Here is a 20,197-nt window from a genome sequence, read left to right on the forward strand (position 1 = left end):
AAGTGTAGGTTAGTAATTAAGAAATATTCAAGTGAGATATGATTTCACTACAAATGAATGAATGAATTAATTTGTGAATATCTTCAAGATTTCTTCTTTTAAAATGACATACTTCGTTTTTTATTCTCTAGGGGTGTTTTAAGATAAATTTCTAGGTTTTATTTTAAAGTACTGATAGTATTTTTGAGCCTTAAAGGACTCTCCTTTCAGTCCTGGCACTCAAAAATTACTGCAAGAAGCCATAAAGTTCCACCCATGTCAGAGTAATGGGTTGAAATGTCCACTTTCAGAGGTTTTCAAGGAAAAAGCCAGTTTACTGACACACACAGAACAAGGAATAGATTGTTGTCATCCAGTGGAGATAGGAAAGGACAACTATTAGCCAATGAATGACTGGTGCAGAAAGGGTTCCCCTAAATGCAATTCTCCTTCTTCCCTCCAGTTTTTATTCTGGATTTCTTTTGACTCATTACCTTTAATACAGTCTCTAAGTGCAAACCATACTGGCAGGCCTTCTGCTCCAGCAACTTGACTTCATTCACCAGTTCTCTCCAGAATTCCTCTCTCTTTTGTAGGATGGAGGGAGTTACTTTCTTGGAAAATGTTTCCATGAAAGCCATGTGAGTCATGAGTTTGTGGGAAAAGTCCTGAAAAAAACAAGTTTGTTTGCTTTTTAAGAGAGATCACACAACCACAGCAGGAGTATGGAGAAGACAGAGAGACTCGAGAAGAGCAGCCATTTTCAGAGTCTTTCATAGCTGGAGTTAGGAGCCTTCTTACCCAAGTCCTGCATCACCCCAAGTTACTGATCATTTTAAAGTTAGTAAAGGATCAGAAAAGAATCAAGTATTTTCAGTTGGAAGGGACATACAATGATGATCTAGTCCAACCGTCTGACCAACTCTAGGCTGACCAAAAGTTAAAGCATGTTGTTAAGGGCATTGTCCAGATGCCTCTTAAACACTGACAGGCTTCGGGCATCAACCACTTCTTAAGGAAGCTTGTTCCAGTGTCTGACAATGCTCTTTGTTTAAATGCTTCCTAATGTCCAGTCTAAACCTCCCCTGGCACAGATGAACTGCCTACACAATTTTCATTTTTTTATTTTCAATACAAAAAGATCTACATTTATATCTTCACTTCAGATGAAATACTAAGATGTTGTGTGAAGATAATGGAAGGAACAGTTTAACTATAAATAAATTCACAATTTAGTATGAGGTAGTTATTACCAGACAGTCATTATCCAATTGGTTTCACCTGGATGGGAGGTGACTCCAGGCACCAAGGGTGTTACCAGCTCTAAGGCCTAAGTAGTAGGTCGGGCACAATAATCCTTTGGAATAACTATAAGGTAATAGTTTGATTTAGTTATGGCTCAGCTGAGCTCTTGGGAAACATCTCAATCTCAACAGACCACTCTCCTCCACAAAAAAAGCTTTGAGGGTTTAAGAGTGCACTCTTTAATCAAGATCATCTTCACTAAGCACAAATAACTAGTACAAGAATTTCACTTAAGGACCATATTCCAGGCATAGGCTGTGTGAGCATCCTGATAAACCTTGATAACCAGGGCAGAGAAAACAGCTTTTGCAGTTTTCTTTTCCTTTTGAAAATCAATGTATGCATATTTGAGCTGCAGATAGATTATTTGTTTTCCTTTGTAAATAATTTCCTAGCATTTTGCTTTACTAAGGGCAATTTGTGAGTCACAAACACCATTCCCATGACTCTGGAGTAGTAGTTTGCAGTGTTTGGCATCCTGAAGCAATTCTTAAGGAAGTTCAAGATACATGGAGCACTTAAATCAAGGTGTTGACATGGCAGAGACATCTTCAAGACTAGCATTGGCCAGGGCTTCTTACCAAGTGGCAGAACAGTGAGGATGCAGGTGCATTCCCAGCCAGCTCCCATCAAGCACATAGCAGCTGGGTACAGGAGACACTGGGCAGCTAAGGGCAAGATCTAAACTATTCTCTCTTCAGAAAAGTTGTTCTTAGGGGTAAGTTTCCTCAGTCCTCCATCAGATCATGACAGCACAGAATGCTGAAAGCAAAGGCTCAACTCCCAATTGCTAGACAGCAACTTCAGGAGCTTCACTGATGATTTATTATCAGAAATGAGAAGGACATTTTTCCCCTCACCCATCAGTATGTTCTGAGGTAAGCCAAAGTAGAGCTAGACTGGCAAAACCAAAATCCTGATCTTAATTTATCACCAATACTGCAGTTGTAAAAATAACCTCTTCCCTATTTTAGTAGGTCCTAGTTTGGTCTACTTAAAAACACTGCTTTGTTTTCTGCACGTACTCTGCTCTGCCTCCCCCATGCTATGAGCTAATTATTCTTCTCCATGACACTGGAGAGAAATCACTCACAGAAAATAGTGCTCCTGCTATGCTGATCTGAACAGTGCTGTGACAGATATCTTATACCTTGTGATTTTTCAGGTGAGACTGTAGAGCTTCTCTGCTTTTGGTTAGCTGCTTTGGATCCTGTGCAATCTTCTCTCGACCAATAGCTACCAGCTCTGCAAAGCCATGAAGTAAGTCCTCATAGTGGCTCTCACTGACAGAAGGAGGGTTCAGTTCCACATACTTTGCTTTCAGAATGCCCCACATGTCATCCAAAACATCCTACAATATGAACACAGTTTAGTGATTCACGAAGGACGGAAATGAATCCTACAAATCAGCACACACAGCAGTAGAATGCAACATAAATAATGGAGTTTGATGCTAAAAATATACTTAGAGGAATGAAACCTTGCTGAGTACATGGAAACTGTACTGTGTTCTTACCTCTAATTTATAAGCCTCTTGGATTAAGGTGATAGGTAACTGAAATCTTTCCCCATGGCCTCTCAGTTTTGCTACTTGGTTTTCAAAGTTTTGCAGCTCCAAAGCGCAGGCATCAGTTTTCTGAGTACAGGACAAAATAAGCTATTAGGAAGAGCTGTTCCATTAATTTTTCCATTATCACTAGTAGCACAGCAGATCCAGGGGCTTCCTAAGTTCACAATGAGACCCTGAGATCCAACCAGGTTGGAAACTAGACTGACAAGACACAGCTCACTGGGTTCACATGGCACAGCCAGGAAGAGAATTCAGATCTTGTGTCTCCATCCAACATTCAACACCCATTTCAGCTTACTAATTCAAGAGAAGACATTAAAAGGAATAATGGACCTAGAAAATACCATTTTTTCTTACTAATTAGAAAGACTCAGTCAGGGATGGATTTAGATAGGTTGTCTCTGAAAAAAAGGGATGCACTTCTGGCATTCCTTCTCCAAGAGTAGTTACTTGACAGTATATATCTAAGGCAGAGGTCCAGGGGATTCAGCAGGTCTGAACCCAGATTTCAGCCTGGCAGAAAGTTATGCCTGTAAACAAAATTATGAACCTGTAACAAAAAAGTTTCAGGTCACTCTCTTTGCTTCACCAAGTAAATAGATGGCTGATGACCATTTTGGGAAGGATATGCATTTTTAATTGCCTACTAATCGCTATGAAGGTTGAAGGAAATAGCTTAACTGGTCAAGTGCCATATGGTAAATTGCTCATAAATGCAAAATGAGTATATATAAACACTGGAGTCCTATTCCCACAGGGAAAAGCTAGTTTGGCATATGAAAAGCCATAATGTGTGAAATGTTGTACTTTGTGTAGCTCTTTTTCTTCTTTGCCTTAGTGTGGGGTGTATTTGATCTCAAAGGTTGTGGAGAGACTGGTTCCTCCAGTCCCAACTACTAAAAGGATTGGAATTAGATCTGACTATCTTGGGGGTGTAGAAAAAAAAAAAAAAAAGGAAAAAGAGGTGTCAAACACTGAACTTTCTCCTTCCTCCATTCTTAAAACCTAAATGGGACTCAAACTTTAGAAAATATGAAACTTAATAGAGGGCAGAAAACTGGAAATGCTGTGAGCTTTTCCTCTCCTTTTCTTCAAATGAAATTACCTGAAGCTGTTCAGAAACATTATGTCCACGTATTCCATTCAAACATTGTTGCAGAGAAGCTTTTTGCTCAGTTAACTGATCATAGAGCAGCCTGGTTTCATTCTGCCCGAGAAACAAACATCAGAAGTATATCATATATCAGGAATATAGTAATGACTGACAAAATTGCAGAGCAGACAAAATCATTACCTCTCTTCCTCTTTAAAAAACAAAATAAATCATGTGCATTACAGGCTTAAAAAAGTAATTTAGAGAGGGAAATTCTGTGGGCTGTGTAGTGTAAGAAAGGAGATTATTCTGTAATGATCCTCTATGACTGTAAAAAATCTGTGAATCTTACAGAGAAACAAATTCTCTTCTGAAAATGAGAAAAACAGCCCATTACTGGAGACTGATGGAGTGTCATCCATTCTGCTTAAGTAAACATTGCAAGACTAGGTCTGCTGCTGTTTGGAGACAACATCCCAGTGTTCTTCAAAGGAACTCTTTCATTAGTTAGCAAAAGAGCTTGGCTGGCTTGGATGAGCACTTGGAGTTTTGCTGGACATTAGAAACTGCATTTCAAAGACCAGGCTTTTCTTTCCTTACTTCAGCCTAAATACCTGAGTATTTTCCAGCAATAGCCAAGTAGATTTAGCCCATCATGAGTATCTACAAAAAGTTTCTCAATATCTATTCTTCCAAAAAAAAAGAACCAAAAAAAAGGCAAATTTGAAAACCTATGGCTTCTGCTCCTATGGCACAAAATCTAAAGGAACTGTAAATACAAAAGGTCAAATCAGCCTCCAACATATAGCTAAAAGTAGCCCAGTGCCAGACATGGCTCCTAAGGGAAGAAGCCTGCCTTTCCTGAGTCCACACAGCAGAAAGAATACACTAAGTGCCAAGACAAATTTGTTTAGTACCAAAAAAAAAAAAAGAGCCCATTATAGATTGTTCATCTGTAACCCTAATGCATTAACACTGCCAAGTCTAACAGATGCTGTGAAACAAGATGTGCATTTGGCAGTGGAGTACCTGATAATTGCTATTATGATCCAGCCCAGCTTTCATTGAGTTGCTCCTTGAAGCAGTGGCAGCTTGAGTTTGTTCCAGGCGTGCCTGCAAGTTGTTAAAGCACTCACAGAACACATCTGTGCTCCCACCAGCACAGCTAATAGACTTTAGGAGATCATCCTTTTTATCACTTAGATCAGCGTGAAGTTTTTGCAGCTCGACAGAAAGAGTCTAAAGGATTAAAAGAAAGATAACATGAATGAAAATGGTCTCTGTCCAAGGACTCTTGCCTCTAAAAGGCAGCAGGACTCAAGTTCATAATTGTAGCTAAAAGCCATAGGGCCAAATCCGTGCAACACCAAAGAGTTAGGTGGAGTTATTCCTGAATAATACCAGCAAAACAGAGAGGAAATATCAGGCCTCACATATTCTGTTTTAACAGAAATCCTTTGGGGTGCTTCCCTGGATGTTTTTAGGACAGTTACCTCATAAAGAGCTTGCTGCACAGCTGCCTCTTCAGTGGAGAGGACTGAGGTGTTTAACATCTCCTCCATGTTATTCAGACATCGGCTGATTGCCAGAAGCAGCTCAAACAATTTTCTGTCCAAATTGGAAGAGACTTCCTCTGCCACATTATCCTGGGTAAAGGCAAGTCAGAAGTTTTCAGTAATTTCACCCAAGATATTGCAAAGACTTATTCACTAGTATAATGTTTGAGGTTCAGTCAGCTAATAAAGAAATGTATTTAATGAAATACTGAAGGACAGACTTGGATGAGACAGTGATTTGCATGTAATATGTCTCAGCCAAAGCTGAGACAATGACCCTCTATGTATCGGGAGTGGCTGTGGTTTTACAGGTCTCTAATCTCAGGAATGGGCACAACACATTTTGTTCTGTCAGTTGCAATGCTGCAGAGTTACTGACATCATACACATGCTCCTTGCTTTATACTGTTGGAGAAGTTTTACCCACACTAGCAAATCTTTGGATTCAGGTGGAAGAAGTATCATAGCTGAAACTTGAAATGTTTCTTCTCAAAATCCGAACGGGATTTCTACATTAGTAGCAAAAGTTACACTGCAACAAAAGCCACCTGCAATAATATGATTATTTGCCTTATTTCCCAGTGTCCAAACAGTGTCTTGTGCCTAGAATCCCTGGTATTTTTTGCAGTGGTAGGACATGCCATTTTTACCTGTGCATGTACCACATTTGCTTCTTGGCTTAGGTCTCCCAGCTGGACAGTGTAAGTTTTCAGTTCTTCCACAGTTGGGGTTCCTGCACCAGCCAATGTGCCTCGGGGCAGCATATTAATCTTTGTTGTAATCTAACATTTGGAAAAAGAACATTGCAATTAAGTGAAAAGCTAAAAAAAAAAAAAAAAAAAAAAGGCAGGGCTATGGGCAAATAGATAACACTCTCAAAAAGCATTAAAAGGCAAGTTTTGAGGCATTAATATAAAGCACCTGGATAACAGGGTAGTTGGGGATGCTATTCCCTGATGGGAGATTGACTGAAAAAAGGACAATCTGATTCCCAGAATTAAGGGCTAAAAGTTGTAGTCTGTGTTAAGGCAGACTCTGCTACTCACTTTCAGTCTTGCCTGAAAAAGAGCTGGCATTCATGCTTTTACCTGACTGATATTCTTCCGTTTGACTTAGTAATTTCAGAGAATAGGAAATCTAGTCATAGAATCATAGTATGGTTTGGGTTGGAATGGACCTTCAAGATCATCTAGATCCAACCTGCCTGCATGGGCAGGGACACGTCCCACCAGATCAGGTTGTTCAGAGCCCCATCCAACCTGAGCTCAAACACTTCCAGGGATGGGGCTTCCACAACTTCCCCGGGCAACCTGTCCAATGTCTCACCACCTTTACACTAAACAATTTCATCCTAATGTCTGACCTAAATCTCCCTTCTTCCAGTTTTAATCCATTTACCCCGTGTCCCCTCACTACACGCTCTTGTAAAAAGTCCCTGCCCAGCTTTCCTGTAGGCCCCCTTCTGATACTGGAAGGCCACTGTGAGCTCTCCCCAGAGGCTTCTCTTAGTTACACTAATTTAATGTGAACAAAACTGTTAATCACAAATTAGTTTTGTCCAAGCAGTAAAATTGTGCTGTCTGTTCAAAATAAATAAATAATGTGTTCTTGTTGCAGTCAAAACTCTGCTTTTGAAATGTGAGAAAGAAAGAACACAATGATGAATGGCAGAAAATAAATTTAAGCCAGAGATTTTTTTTTTACCAGAATGTTCTCAGTTGCAAGAACTGAGACTTAACCCACACTCATGAAAATCAGCTGGGAGCTTGCTGGCTAACTCTCTTAGTTCTCTTGAAAGAATTAAGCAGATAAAATCTGGTATGAATGTGAGCTACCAGGTTACACTTATGTGCTCCCACACTATGCTTGGTAGTCATTACTTCAGAGACTTTATTTACCTCAAAGTAAAATTAAAAAACAATAATGAAAATGGTGTGCAGTTAACAATTTCCTCTGGAGAACACTTGCAGAGTTCATGAAGAGACATGATATGATGATGCAGGGAGATACTCTAATGGCTCTCTCTACCCCAACAAACTGTTTTACTGAACTTAAAAGAGACCTGAGGTTCCACAAGCTGGCAGAGAGGAGATTTCATCTTCGATGACAGCTCTTGTTGTAAATACTGCCATTTATTCCCCGTTTGGTCCTTTGGAGCTAAGGTGGAATCAGCCTGCTTGCTCCTTGGATCAGATTCTCCATTGCTGCATTGAGAAGACATTGTTAAAATAGCAAATGCTGAAGTAGAATAAGCTAAATTACATTTGTAAGACTTCTTGTGTAAGATAAGTTTCTATTGTTCTTGCCCCAAAAGCAGAGTGAAACCAAGTGCATGGATGATCTTTAATCCAAGCTTTGACACATTCCTGAGGGCTTTTCACTTCCCAGGGAACAGCCTCGGGGCCTGCTGGCAGCCTCCATCTCCAAAATGAGGAGCATGAGGACAATATGAGGAGCATAGTACTGTAGCAAGTCTTGGTTTCATGCTGGAAGGTGCAAGATCCCAATGGCCTCTCCTCAAAGATGCTGCCTTTAAACCTGGCTGGGTATCCCAGTGCATTTGTACAGCAATGGCTGTCAACAGATACCCAACTTGCCTCTGGATAGGCCAGCTTTAGTTTATGACAGGTGTCGGTCCTGCCTGATGTCAAGACTGACTCTAAACACTGAAGGCTGTAACATAAATGAGATTCCATTTCTTTAGATTGTTGATGACAGAAACCTCCCAGCTTCTGCAATTTTTCTTCTAAAGGCACACATCCCTGCATGGGACCACTGCAAAGTTTCAGTATGTTTAAGCAGTTTTATATCACTGAATCTGGTAACTAATTTTCTTGGTTTGTACCTTGTTTCTACTTTTTGAATCATGCTGTGCTCAAAACGTGGCTGCATTTTTTCCACACACGACTCAATGAAGTCAATGAGGCTTTTCTGCTCAGCTGCTTTTACCTTCAGATCCTGTGCAGAGAACAGCATGAACAATACAATCAGCCATATGCACTGAATTGATTTGAATCTTTAGCTTCAAGTTAATTTTCAAAAGCAATGTCAATATACAGATTCAGATTTCATGACACATCATGATGTGCTTCAAAGACAGGAGATTGGAGGGCTAGATGATGCCACCTGAATCACTACGATCCAAGGCAAGTGTCAGGGTACCATCCAGCTTCATAGTATTACTAAACCTTTTCGACATGGGATTTTAGGGGTGAGGCCTCTCTCCCTCCTGAGTGGGCTGGCTGAAACCTACCCTTGACATACTTGATCCCACTGTGAAAAATGCAGCAATTAATAAATGCAGCATTCCCCCAGGGGATGGGAAGAGAGCTACCTGTGGGTGCTGGAAACCATTATGCCAAGTGAGCGGCTGTTCAGCAAGGGCAAGCTGGGGAGTGGTGGAACCATCGGAGTGTAGGATCTCAAGGGGCTCTGGGTTGTTCTTCTCTCTGCTGTGAACCTGTAAAGAAAGACCCATTGTGGGAAGGCTTGTGGGAAGGTTTCCAGACTTGACAAGTCTGGGGAAACTGCAAAAGTGGAGCTGTCTTGGATTTATCCTTTTCCTGTACCCTCACAGAGTCTTCACCCCTGTCACTTACAGCAGAAAAGATGTTCAGAGACTCATTAAAAATCCACTACTTGCTGCAAACTACAAATAATTATACAGCACTGTAAAGGGGAACAATAGCCATTCTGTCTTTTCTGATTGACTTTTATCCCTTCCTTGCCTCAAACAGTGAGGTCTAACTGTTCTTCTGCAATTACAGCACATTATAACCCCATGACTCTCTCAACTCTTACTCTACATAGCATTCATATACTTTACCTGCTCTTCATTGTGTTTGTCTTGAAGCATCATCTCGACTTTTTCCAAATTGCACTTTACTTCCTTCAGCTTCAAGGAAAGAGCCTCTGTTTCCTGTTGGTAGTCTGCACTATCTCCACAATCTTCCAGTAAAGAAAGGACCTTTTGCTCAATCTCTGATAACATCACCTAGAAGGGACAGCAATCAATTATTCATTCTTAGAAGTACAACACTCCCCTCCTGAAAACATTCTGAAGTCAGTGCTCACATTTCTCCTATTTGAAAAGAACAGAAATAGCTGCAGATTCCCTACATTTTCTCCAACATAGTCTATTTTTGTTCTCAACAATTAAATACATTTTATACAGAGTTAGTCTTAAAACTGTTTCAAACAACAGCCCCTGCAGGAAGTTATATTAACTCAGATATGGAGTAATAAAAAAGGAAGCCAGAAATTATAGACTTCATTTGGATGCAACCAAGAAGACAAGACACCCCAGTGGTGGAGAAGGAGGCAATGCACAGACTGATCACATCACCCTTTCAGAGGAATGATGCTGAATTACCAAATGTACCAAGATAGGTACAATGGCTTAACTGCAAAGTTATCAACTGCAATAAATAAACTGCTTTACATACATATTATACATCCATACATAGAGGCTGTTTCTCCATGTTATGTATATTTTTCTGAATAGGTCTTGACTAGGTTAGAAAAAGCCTCTCCCCAAGCCAAGATTCACAGCTTAACATTGAGCCAAACTGTTCAAAGCTGACAAGAATTCAGCAGCACTTACAGCTGCCCCAAACTTGCTTGTTTTTACCATTTGGAGCTGCCCTGTTGAAGCCTCTGCTGATCTGAACCCTGAAAGAGATCCAGACACAACCAGCATTCAGGATCCTCATTCCCACAGAGTTCAGCACCAGAGCATTTGGCTAAAACACAGCCTAAACCCAGAGGCACTTCTTGGCATGGACTCAGTTCCTAGTAAAAAAACCCCATCCAACAGTAACAAAACAGCTGGAAATGTCTCCTAGGAATTTCAAATGGGGACATTTTGGCATTGGTTCCTCTCTGGCGAGTGAAGTTGGTTGCTTCAGGTAGACTCAGTGCTTGAAGCAAACTGGTACATGAGGATGGCACGGCCAGGAACTTCAAAGTAGCACGTCTGCGCATTTTCTTTTAATTAGCAGGCCAGAGAAAAAGCTGCAAGCCAGGACTTCGACCCACCCCAGCCCCTCATGCCAGTCTCATTTTCCTCCACCCATTTTCACCAATGGGTACCACCCACTCCTTTCTTTCCTCCTTTCCTAAGTGGCTGCCCTTAAAAGTAGGGCAGTAGGTCCAAGCCCTACCACTAACAGAGGGCAGAGGAAAAGCTTCTGTCTTTCTACCTATGTTGGCAGCTTTTTGCAAAATGTGCAAAAGAAGAATTTACCAGCTTGTAAGCTCTCTTATATCAGTCTTTTAAATCACTCTGACAAAAATTTTAAGTGTCAAAAGAAAAAAAACTTCTTTTTTTTATAGCTGATTTCTCATGACTGAGACCAGTGAAAAATGCCTTTTAATAGAGGATTCAAATGCTACTGAGCCACGTTTCTGAAAATAATCCAAAGAAAACCAGAACTTCAAAAATTCTCCAGAGTTCTGCCGAGGTCCCCTGGCCGCACAAAGATTCTGACTCTAAAAATAGGTATTTAAACGAGGTCCTTGGCAAAGCTGCACCTGGGGCTGAAGCCAAGTGGGTGCTTGTTCCCTGCAGAGAGCAAGGGAGCGGGGAGAGGAGCAGCGAGCGCGGCCGTTCTGAGACACACACCCCGTGGGAGGGCGACTTGTCTGGACGGCAGCAGCAAACTGATGGCTCCATCTTACCTGGGAATCAGCCAGCTGCAGTTCCACCATCTGCTGCATTTTGGGGGTCTGGTGGTCTGACCTGAGGGACACCTTAGTTTTGTCTAGCCATTGTTCCAGCTCAGCGACCTGGGCCTGGCACACCTGGAGGATCGTTTCTGGCTCAGGCTTCCCGCCATCCACAGCTTCCTCTGAATCTCCCACCTTCCCTCCAGAGCCCAGGGTGGCGATGGGGACAGGAGGCAGCTTGTCACTCTGCAGCAAAGCACAGGAGAGAAACACAGTTATCTATCTGATTGGTTTTTCTCTTTCTTTCTTTCACCTCTCCTTACCAGTGGGAAATGTTTAATTTTCACAGAGCTCCGACACTCCGTGCCGTGATCCCAGATGTAAAAAAAAAAAAAGGAAAAAAGAAAAAGAAAGGGAAACTCAGCAGCCAGGTGATCTGGGATCTGGTGTAACAGGTTCCTAGGCAGCAATTTATTTGCATTTGCACAGGTAGACCTGAGCGCACAGGAAGTAGAATGACTCACCATTAACCAGTTCTCCCCCGAGGAGAGATGTTTTTCTGTGGGAGTTGGATCTAAAAGCAACGCAGTTTACAGCTTGTAAGCTACTTGCATGTCTACAGTTCCAGCTGCCAAGCATACTTTAAACAGGCTCTAGGTTACACAGAAGAATATGACTTCTTTTTATGTATGTCTTGTGTAATTCTTTCTTCTTATTTGCCCTCTTTTAAGAAGCAACACTGCACACTTCCGTGATAAGAAGCCTAAAGTGCTTGTAGATATCAGTAGTTGCTTGGAAGGCTGCACAGGTCTGTGTATACCTCCACACATGCAAATACTGGCACATAGTAAACTAAACAAGCACAATACAACAAATACAAAATTACCTGTATGCTCCCACGGCTCTGGAACATACATTTAGGCAACCAAGATGTGCTAGTGCACAAGTTCCACATTAAAGTGAGGTTTGGCAGAAAATCAGAGACCAAAAATGCATTGTTTCAGCTATCAATGTCTTACTTGAATCACTACTGTTCTTGTTTGCCTCCAAGATCTAATGGCACAGTGCCGTTAAAGACAGAAAGTAAATCTGAGTACACAGATCCCAGAACAGTCTAAATATGTCTATTGAGGTATATGTGAATGAAGAAATAAAGAAGTACCAGTACTTCAACCTCCACCTGAAATTTTCAGCTCTAGTTCTAAGCCTGTTTGGTTTAATTCATTAACTTAAATAAACCATTACACATGTATAATACTGTGCATGACACCTGTTTCTCACCCATGAATGTGGGTGAGCATCTGGTTTGCACTTCTGGCATGCTCTGTGCCTCCCCAGCTAGACATTGTTGCTACAGTAAACTTTATTCCCTTCCTCTACAGAAATTTAGACTGGACATTAGAAACCATTTATTTCCTGAGATGTTGGTCAAACACAGGAACAGGCTTCCTAAAGAGGTGGTCAATACCCCAAGCCTGTCAGTGTTTAAGAGGCATTTAGACAATGCCCTTAACAACATGCTTTAACTTTTGGTCAGCCCTGAAGTGGTCAGGCAGTTAGGTCCTTCCTAACTGAAACAGTCTACTCTATTCCACACAGAGCTGCCATGTCAAGCTCAAGAAACTACTCCACTGAACTTCTGCATCGCCAGGTCCGACAGGCTGTGAGTACCCAGGCAATGATGGATTCAGGCTTGTTCTGCACTCTAAACCCAGCCAGAGCTGAGGCTGCTCTGCCACCAGTCTGCTGCTCGGGCCTTCCTGCAGCATTCATGTCTGTCTCCATATGCACTTTTCTATATAACCTACAGGCTGCTGCCCACTCCCCCCTTGGCTGGTGCATGCCATTCACAAAGCAACAATGTCAAGGAGTATCCATCTCATTAATTTCTCCTTTAACTGCCACTGAAAAATCCCATATTCGATATATGTTTACATCACTTTAACCCTTCCATTCAAGCAGGTATGGATGCCAGCATCTTCTTTACTCCATTTTGTTCCTAATGCAATTGCATTTTCAATGAGGAAATCAAAATGTATTTATTTTCACCCAAAGTAGCAATATGAAGAGGCCCACAAAAGGTTGCAGGTATCCTGCAACAAACTCCAGTAGCATTACTGTAACCAAAGAGGGCCCCTGCCCACTAGGTTTGTTACACAATGGGCTCAGAAGGTCACCTTGTTGAGCCTACTTGAAGCTTTCAAACTCACCATAGCCTGGCTGCCATCATCTGTGCCACAGCCTTCAGTGCTCTGCAAAGCTTGCATAGATGTCTCCTCACCACATTTACTGTTTGGCTGCATTATCTCATCAGCATCCTGTAGAGAGAGAGGCAACAGTAGAAGGATTTGACTCATTATTGCCTTGTTGTGCTAGAGAAGCCTCAAAGAGCAGCAGCCACTCAACCTATGGTGGTCCTGGAATTGTCTTATACCTGTAACATGGATATACAGAAAAAAAAAATTGCAGCTATCACAGCATTACTGAAACACCTAAACAACAGAGCAGAATGACACTAAAATTGTAGCTGATTGGGTGTCTTAGGTGCTGATTATGCTGCTCAAGAGGTCATCTCCCAGCAAAATGCACATTTTACAGCCTTTCCAGGAATTAGTGAAACTAACAGCTGTTAAAAATGTGCATTTCCATCATTGGGGGGTTTATGAAACTAGAATAAATTAATATAGAATCATAGAATCATTTAGGTTGGCAAAGACTCTTCAGGTCATTAAGTCCAACCAATATGTGCAAAAGGAAAAGGGATTCTAAATGGCTGGATTTAGTGTGACGTGGAAGATGGAGGCTCTGAACACAGCCATCGTGTCCTGCACTTCTACAGTTTTCTTGCTCTGCAGACTTCAGCAATACCCAGGACTTGTGCAGATCTTTTCCCCAAGGATGAGCTCCCATCCCTGTGGAGAAAAACCTGAGTGTATTACCTGAGCAATGCCATCTGACAAGGTACCAGAAGACCAGGAGGTTGCACTGTCTTCCTTGTGTCTTTCATCACCTCTTACTGAAGGCCAAAAGCTTGGGTATTTCTCTGAGGCTGCACTTCCCTTTGAAAGAAGCAAACAGCTCAGCATTAGCTTGTGCACAGGAAGCTCAGACATTCGTTAGGCAATGTAAATGTTTGCAAGCCTTTAGTAACACTGCTCCTTTTTTAGCCTTGTTTATCTATTTTTATGGTTTTTCCCAAATCCCACCTCTTCCCTTGCTCTGTTGTTGTTCTGCAAGATGAGTGGCAGCTGGATGGCACTGATATTTTTTTTTCTAGAGTATCCTTATTATTTTCACAGTATTTAAAAAAAAAAAAAGAAAAACCAACAAGAAATAGTATTTCTCCTGTCTGTCCCCTAAAAAGCCTGTATGTAAAGAAAACTGTACCACTGAAGGTGCAGAATCATAAACCTTTGAAACTGAAGTGCTTGGAGCAGAGTGTTAAGAAATTACCTTCACACAAGCTGGACTTCTTCACATTGCCTAACCATGGAGTTTCATCCCTGCCTAGCCTAAAGCAACCCCTCCAATACTCTGTCACCTCTTGGTCACCTTTCCTTTTGGTTCTTGTTGCAAGGATGCAGCAAAAAAAGGCTAATTCATATGCACAGTATGTACACTGAGATTCTTCAAAACTTGGTTGAGGCCACAGTCCCTCCCAGGAGATGCAGGTGACAGTAGGTGGCCTCTACTAGCCTAGGCAGTCTGTGAACTGTTGTGCAAGCAGGTAGCAAGGCTACAAGATCACCAGCACTTCTGCACATTCCTGATTACACTCGCTTAGTTTTTAGAGTGCAGGAAAGTTTCCAGAAAGTTTCATGATTTTTTTATTTTCTTTTTCCAAAAGCTACTGTCTTTATAATGAAACTTTACTCCCAGCTTTGCTCCTCTGCAGTTCATCTGGGCATTTTAGACTCCCCAGATTCAGAGAAAACTTTTGAACTGGGTCTCCCAGTTTCCCCCATAATAAAAAAAATATGTTTTTTTCTTTCAAGTTTTAGCACTTCAGAGACTGTCTAATTCTGTGTGAACCCCATCCCCACCTAGAAACACTGGTATTTAGGCTCATATTTTGCCACTAACACTTCCATAAAGGGGGTATTACTGTATAAGCAATCCCACCAAAAGCAGCAGGAGCACATACCACAGTGTGAGGTGCTGTGTAATACTGCTGTTGTAATATTGATTGGCTGCCTTGAGTGCAATTTCTTAGTATTCTGTAGTGATAACAGGTACTTCAATTTGTTCTGAAGTATTTCAGATTTACACATCTTTCATAATTTGTCCTGTACCAAAATCTTTTCTGTTACATATACAGCTGTATATATAAAATATATACTGGGCTTCACCTTGCTGTGGGAAGAACAGTCTTCTGATTCTTCATCTAGGGAAGGTAGAAGAGACATCATTCCTCTTTTTTTCAACTACAAAAACACACACAAAGAGACAGTCCAATTATTCATTACAAGAACAGTAAAAGCCTCTTCTCTTCTGGCTGTAAACCAAAAGGCAGTTACCACTTGGGGTCCACTTTTGGAGAAGCACTGAACATCTGCCACCCTACATTAAAGTAACTGAAAGCAGCAGGAAAGCTGTAAGCACTTCTGAAAATTGGGACATTTTAACATAACAGCTATAATTGGGACAAATTTAATTTTGCTCCATTAAAACAACTTAGTGAAATTCCCAGAACAACTGATAATCAATAAAAGTTTACATCAAGCATTTTGCTGTTGACTGCATGATGCAAACTTCATGTTGGATCTGCTCGTGTTAACAACCAACCAGAGGCAAGCCTCTCTCCCAGACATGCAGCACACCCAGTCTTTCTGGGAGCAGTCAGAAACACAAAGGGGAGGAGAAGTAACAGATTCACAGCTCCAGGGGTGCTCCTCTCTCACGTGCCACTCCTCTGGGAGGAAGGTTATTTACCTTCCCTCTTCATGTCTTGGGTAAGCAGTCTCAACGTATTGCTCCACTTACCTGTGGACCAGAAACATCAGTCCCCATCAAGTCACTTTGTGCTAATACAGAGGCAGTGGGTTCATCTCCTGATTCAGGCACTTCTTGCTGTAAGTGCTGGTGAAGCTCAGACATTGAATTCTTCATCCCAGTCAGGATATCCTCCTTTCTTTGGCACAGCTTTATGATTTCTTCTTTTACAGCTTCCATTTCTCCCTGAGGAGTAACAACATCTGTAAGCATCCATTTTTCCTACTTAACCAAACAGCAGTGTAACATATAATACCAGTCTTACTGGGACTGGAGCTATTTGCCCCTTTTCCTTTTTCAGGGCTTTGGGACAGTTCCCCATTGTCACCACAGGAGACGTCCAGATACATGCAACACAGCAGCAACAGATTCAGTTCAGGACAAGACTTGCCACTTGTAATGCACAAGTTGATAGCCTGGAAGGAAATGGGGAAGGCTGGATAACTAACTAACTAGGTGCTGCATAGTTATGGGAATATGAGTTTCCTTCAGGACAGAAGGAATGCAGCTGGGTGACATTACTCTGTGTGTCAGAGCAGGTGATGTTCCAACTATCCTCTCTGGAAACCTGACACAAAACACTTGAGACAGCCTTGATGGGGGAACAGAGAGTGGTAAGGGTAGCTTAGGACTCAGTCATATTTGCTGAAGTTGGGCGAAAAGAAGCAAACACAAACCATTCAGTGGGTTTCAGTGACAAAACTGTCCTATGCCTTTGAATGTGATATTGGGAGCAACAGTCCCCAACAAAGTACAAGGAAAATATTTACTGTTCTACAGGGATTAAACAATAACTCAAGTACCTCTACACTAACAAAGGGGGAAACAAATCTGTCTTGGTCTCCTCCCTGACTATTGCCCTAGCCAGTGTTCTGCCCTTAGAGCTTCTGCCAGGGCCTTTCCTTACCATCGAGTCTCCAGGTGAGCAAAGAAAGCACAACAAAGAGTAGAAAAGAGCAAGGAAGAAAATGCCCCACTCCCTTCATTATTGAAAATGCTAAAGCTCTTTGAAGCACTGTTGCTTGCTCAGAAGACTGAAATGTGGCTAAATATCCCATTGCACCCTGGGCTCAGTCTGTCAGAGCATACTTTGATGGTAGGCTTGAAATAATCCCACACCATGCTCTATCATGGTGTGAATAATGCCATGCAAGTAATAATCTGTGACAGATGAAAGCAGTACAACTGCTGGTTCTGTCTTGACTACAGACTCTTCTGTTAACAACATTTGTGTGGCTGGGAAGGTGGAGGCAGGAACTCCAGCAAATTGTCAAAGGATGTGGAAGCTCTACTCAGAAAAGTTTCCCAAAAACACAAGGTAAAATCTTCCAAAGGTAGAGGAAAGAAAAAATCATTGGAATGAAGAAATAACCATCCATGATAATTTGGCATATTTTTATAAATGCTCACTAAGAACACTATTCCTATTTGTTTCATTGCAGAAGGAGACTTTACAGCATGCATTTACCAGTTACTGCTTTGTGAACTTAACTAGCCAAAAACCTCTGTAGAAACAAAATCTTTATTAATATCACTTCTTCATTTGAAGCTTCTCAATAAGATGGGAAATTCTATTGCCCACTTCTATTCATGAAATGCTACAATTGTGAAACAGGAGCTACAAAACATGAAGTCTTACACTCCAAGACAAAAACAAGTAAGAATCAGGAACTGAGTCATGCTTAGTATTAGCATCAAGCTTCCAACATCCAGGCACCTGAAAGCAGGGCAGCTGTGTACTGAGGAGCCTACCAAGTGATTATAATTATTAGGCAAATAATATGTATATATATTAACTTCATTGTGACTGGCTGCAAAAAACTGAGCATTTCAGAGGCACTTTATAAATAGTTATTACACTTAATCAGTAATTTCCTGACTTCTGCAGTGCTGTCCTTAAAACCCATCTTATTTTTGCATTAAATAATCAATTCACCCATTACAGAAAGCAGCCAGCTGCAGGGAGAAAAGAAACACGTGTTTATCAGTTGATAAAAACACACAGTGGCAGTGAGGACATGGAAAGGATTCTAAAGAATCTAACCAGAATCACCAGAAGGACCATTGCATGGTCAGTGGTCAGAAATTGACTCAGTTCTCTCCTCATGCACTATTTCAAGCTGCTGCCTCAGCAACATCAGCAGGATGCTGAGCACAGGCAAGCTATCAGTGCTGTACTTCGTTTGACCAAAACAGCTCTCAGCTGTCATGAAAACAGTACTCTAAATTTTTGCTTGTTTTAGAAGTTTATACAGGTACAAATGACACATCAAAGTCAATAAGGAGTATATTATGCAAGATATAATAAACTCACAAGCTAATATTAATTATTGTAGTGCCTGCTGGTATGTCAACTTCAGTATGCAGAGTCACAACATGGTATTCAACTGCCTGCCTGGCTGTGGCAGAGAGAGGAAGCAAACTGCTGTTGCTCAGTGCTCTGCATCATCAGGATTAGTGTTAGTCAGGACAAGTAACAGGCATAAGTAACATAACAATCCCATGCAACACTACAGGCTTGGGGAAGAGTGGCTGGAAAGCTGCCCTGAAGCAAAGGACCTGGGTGTGTTGATCAATCAACAGCTGAATGGGAGCCAATGTGTGCCCAGGTGGCCGAGTATGCCAACAGCATCCTGGCTTGTAGCAGGAATAGTGTGGCCAGCAGGAGTGGGGCAGTGATTGTCCCCCTGTCCTGGCACTGATGAGGCTGCACCTCAAGCCCTGTGTTCAGTTTTGGATCCTTCATTACAAGATGGACATTGAGGGGCTGGAGTGAGTCCAGAGAAGGGCAATGAAGCTGGTGAAGGGTCTGGAGAACAAGTCTTATGAGGAGAGTCTGAGGAAACAGGGGTTGTTTAGCTTGGAGAAAAGGAGGCTGAGGGGAGACCTTATCACTTTCTACAGCTACCTGAAAGGAGGCTGTAGTGAGGTGGGGGTTATTCTCTTCTCCCAAGTAACAAGCAACAGGACAAGAGGAAATGGTCTCAAGTTGCACCAGAGGAGGTTTAAATTGGATATTACAAGGAACTTCTCCACTGAAAGGATTATCAAACACTGAAACAGGATGCCCAGGAGTGGGCAAATCACCATCCCTGCAGGCATTTAAAAGATGTGTAGATGTGGTGCTTAGGAATGTAGTTTAGAACTGGACTTGGCAGAGTTAGGCTAAAGGTTGGACTCAATGATCTTAAAGGTCTTTTCCAACCAGAACAATTCTATGATTCTATGAGAGATAAAACAATGAAACCCACCTCTGGGCATTGAGTCTTCTGAACCAGTGGTTGATCTTCATGTGATATTTCAACCAAGTGGTTCTTTAAGAATTGTTTCAGCTTTTCAATTTCTTGCTCACATTCTTCTGTTTTATTTACAGCTTCCTGTGAAATAGTAATTCTCATAAATTACTTTGAATTAACTAGTACAGAAACAAACCAGTCAGTAACTCAACAAACTTGAATGGATAAGTACTGTAAGCCTCCTTTGCATCTGTAGTTAAAAGTAGAAGAAACTCTGTTTGTTCTGCTAACTTAGCATAGCCCTGTCCTCACAAATTTATTATTTACTTGTTGAAGACAAATTGTTCTACCCATAAGTAGGGTGGGGTTTTCTACCTAGGAGTACATCTTTGTTTATTCCAAAGCAGAGCTATGAATTTGGCTAAAAAGCCGAAACGGAATCACATTCACTACAACTTAGAACAGGTTGGGAAAGAAAAAAAAAAAAAAAGGATAAATTACAGGGTTTCATATGAACTTAGAAAGCCTACCTGGTTTTTACTGGTGCTCAGGTCTTTACTGCCAGCTAATTCTGCACTGACCAAAAATGAATTCTTCTGTACAGCAGGCAGACACTGCAGCTCAGAGGATAAACCAGCTACAGTATCTGACAATTTGAATATTTCCCATAAAAATTAAAAGTATTTCCACCTTGTGGGAGCTTCCTCTTCTTACATGAGTTATGGGAAAACATACATTATAAACAGCCAAATTCACTTCTAGTCATTTGACAGTGACAACAAAATCTCATCCACTCCTG

General features: G+C 41.5%; 1 protein-coding gene across 1 annotated transcript in view; it reads right to left on the minus strand.

The window, feature by feature from the left end:
- The window catches only part of SYNE2 (spectrin repeat containing, nuclear envelope 2), a 165,656-nt gene that overhangs the window by 61,624 nt on the left and 83,835 nt on the right, over positions 1 to 20,197 (minus strand). Inside the window, exons 63-79 of the mRNA XM_010000671.1 lie at positions 19,414 to 19,539; positions 16,154 to 16,348; positions 15,520 to 15,594; positions 14,110 to 14,229; positions 13,381 to 13,488; positions 11,183 to 11,416; positions 9,330 to 9,497; positions 8,838 to 8,963; positions 8,349 to 8,461; positions 7,566 to 7,707; positions 6,154 to 6,285; positions 5,441 to 5,593; positions 4,977 to 5,186; positions 3,960 to 4,061; positions 2,801 to 2,920; positions 2,435 to 2,635; positions 474 to 647 (exon numbers count right to left, since the gene is read on the minus strand). Of these exons, the coding sequence (XP_009998973.1) occupies positions 474 to 647; positions 2,435 to 2,635; positions 2,801 to 2,920; positions 3,960 to 4,061; positions 4,977 to 5,186; positions 5,441 to 5,593; positions 6,154 to 6,285; positions 7,566 to 7,707; positions 8,349 to 8,461; positions 8,838 to 8,963; positions 9,330 to 9,497; positions 11,183 to 11,416; positions 13,381 to 13,488; positions 14,110 to 14,229; positions 15,520 to 15,594; positions 16,154 to 16,348; positions 19,414 to 19,539 (2,499 nt within the window). The remainder of the gene's footprint in view (positions 1 to 473; positions 648 to 2,434; positions 2,636 to 2,800; positions 2,921 to 3,959; positions 4,062 to 4,976; positions 5,187 to 5,440; positions 5,594 to 6,153; positions 6,286 to 7,565; positions 7,708 to 8,348; positions 8,462 to 8,837; positions 8,964 to 9,329; positions 9,498 to 11,182; positions 11,417 to 13,380; positions 13,489 to 14,109; positions 14,230 to 15,519; positions 15,595 to 16,153; positions 16,349 to 19,413; positions 19,540 to 20,197) is intronic.

The sequence above is a fragment of the Chaetura pelagica genome, unplaced genomic scaffold, assembly GCF_000747805.2.
Source record: "Chaetura pelagica isolate M959 unplaced genomic scaffold, ChaPel_1.0 scaffold36, whole genome shotgun sequence".
Taxonomy (NCBI): Eukaryota; Metazoa; Chordata; class Aves; order Apodiformes; family Apodidae; genus Chaetura; species Chaetura pelagica.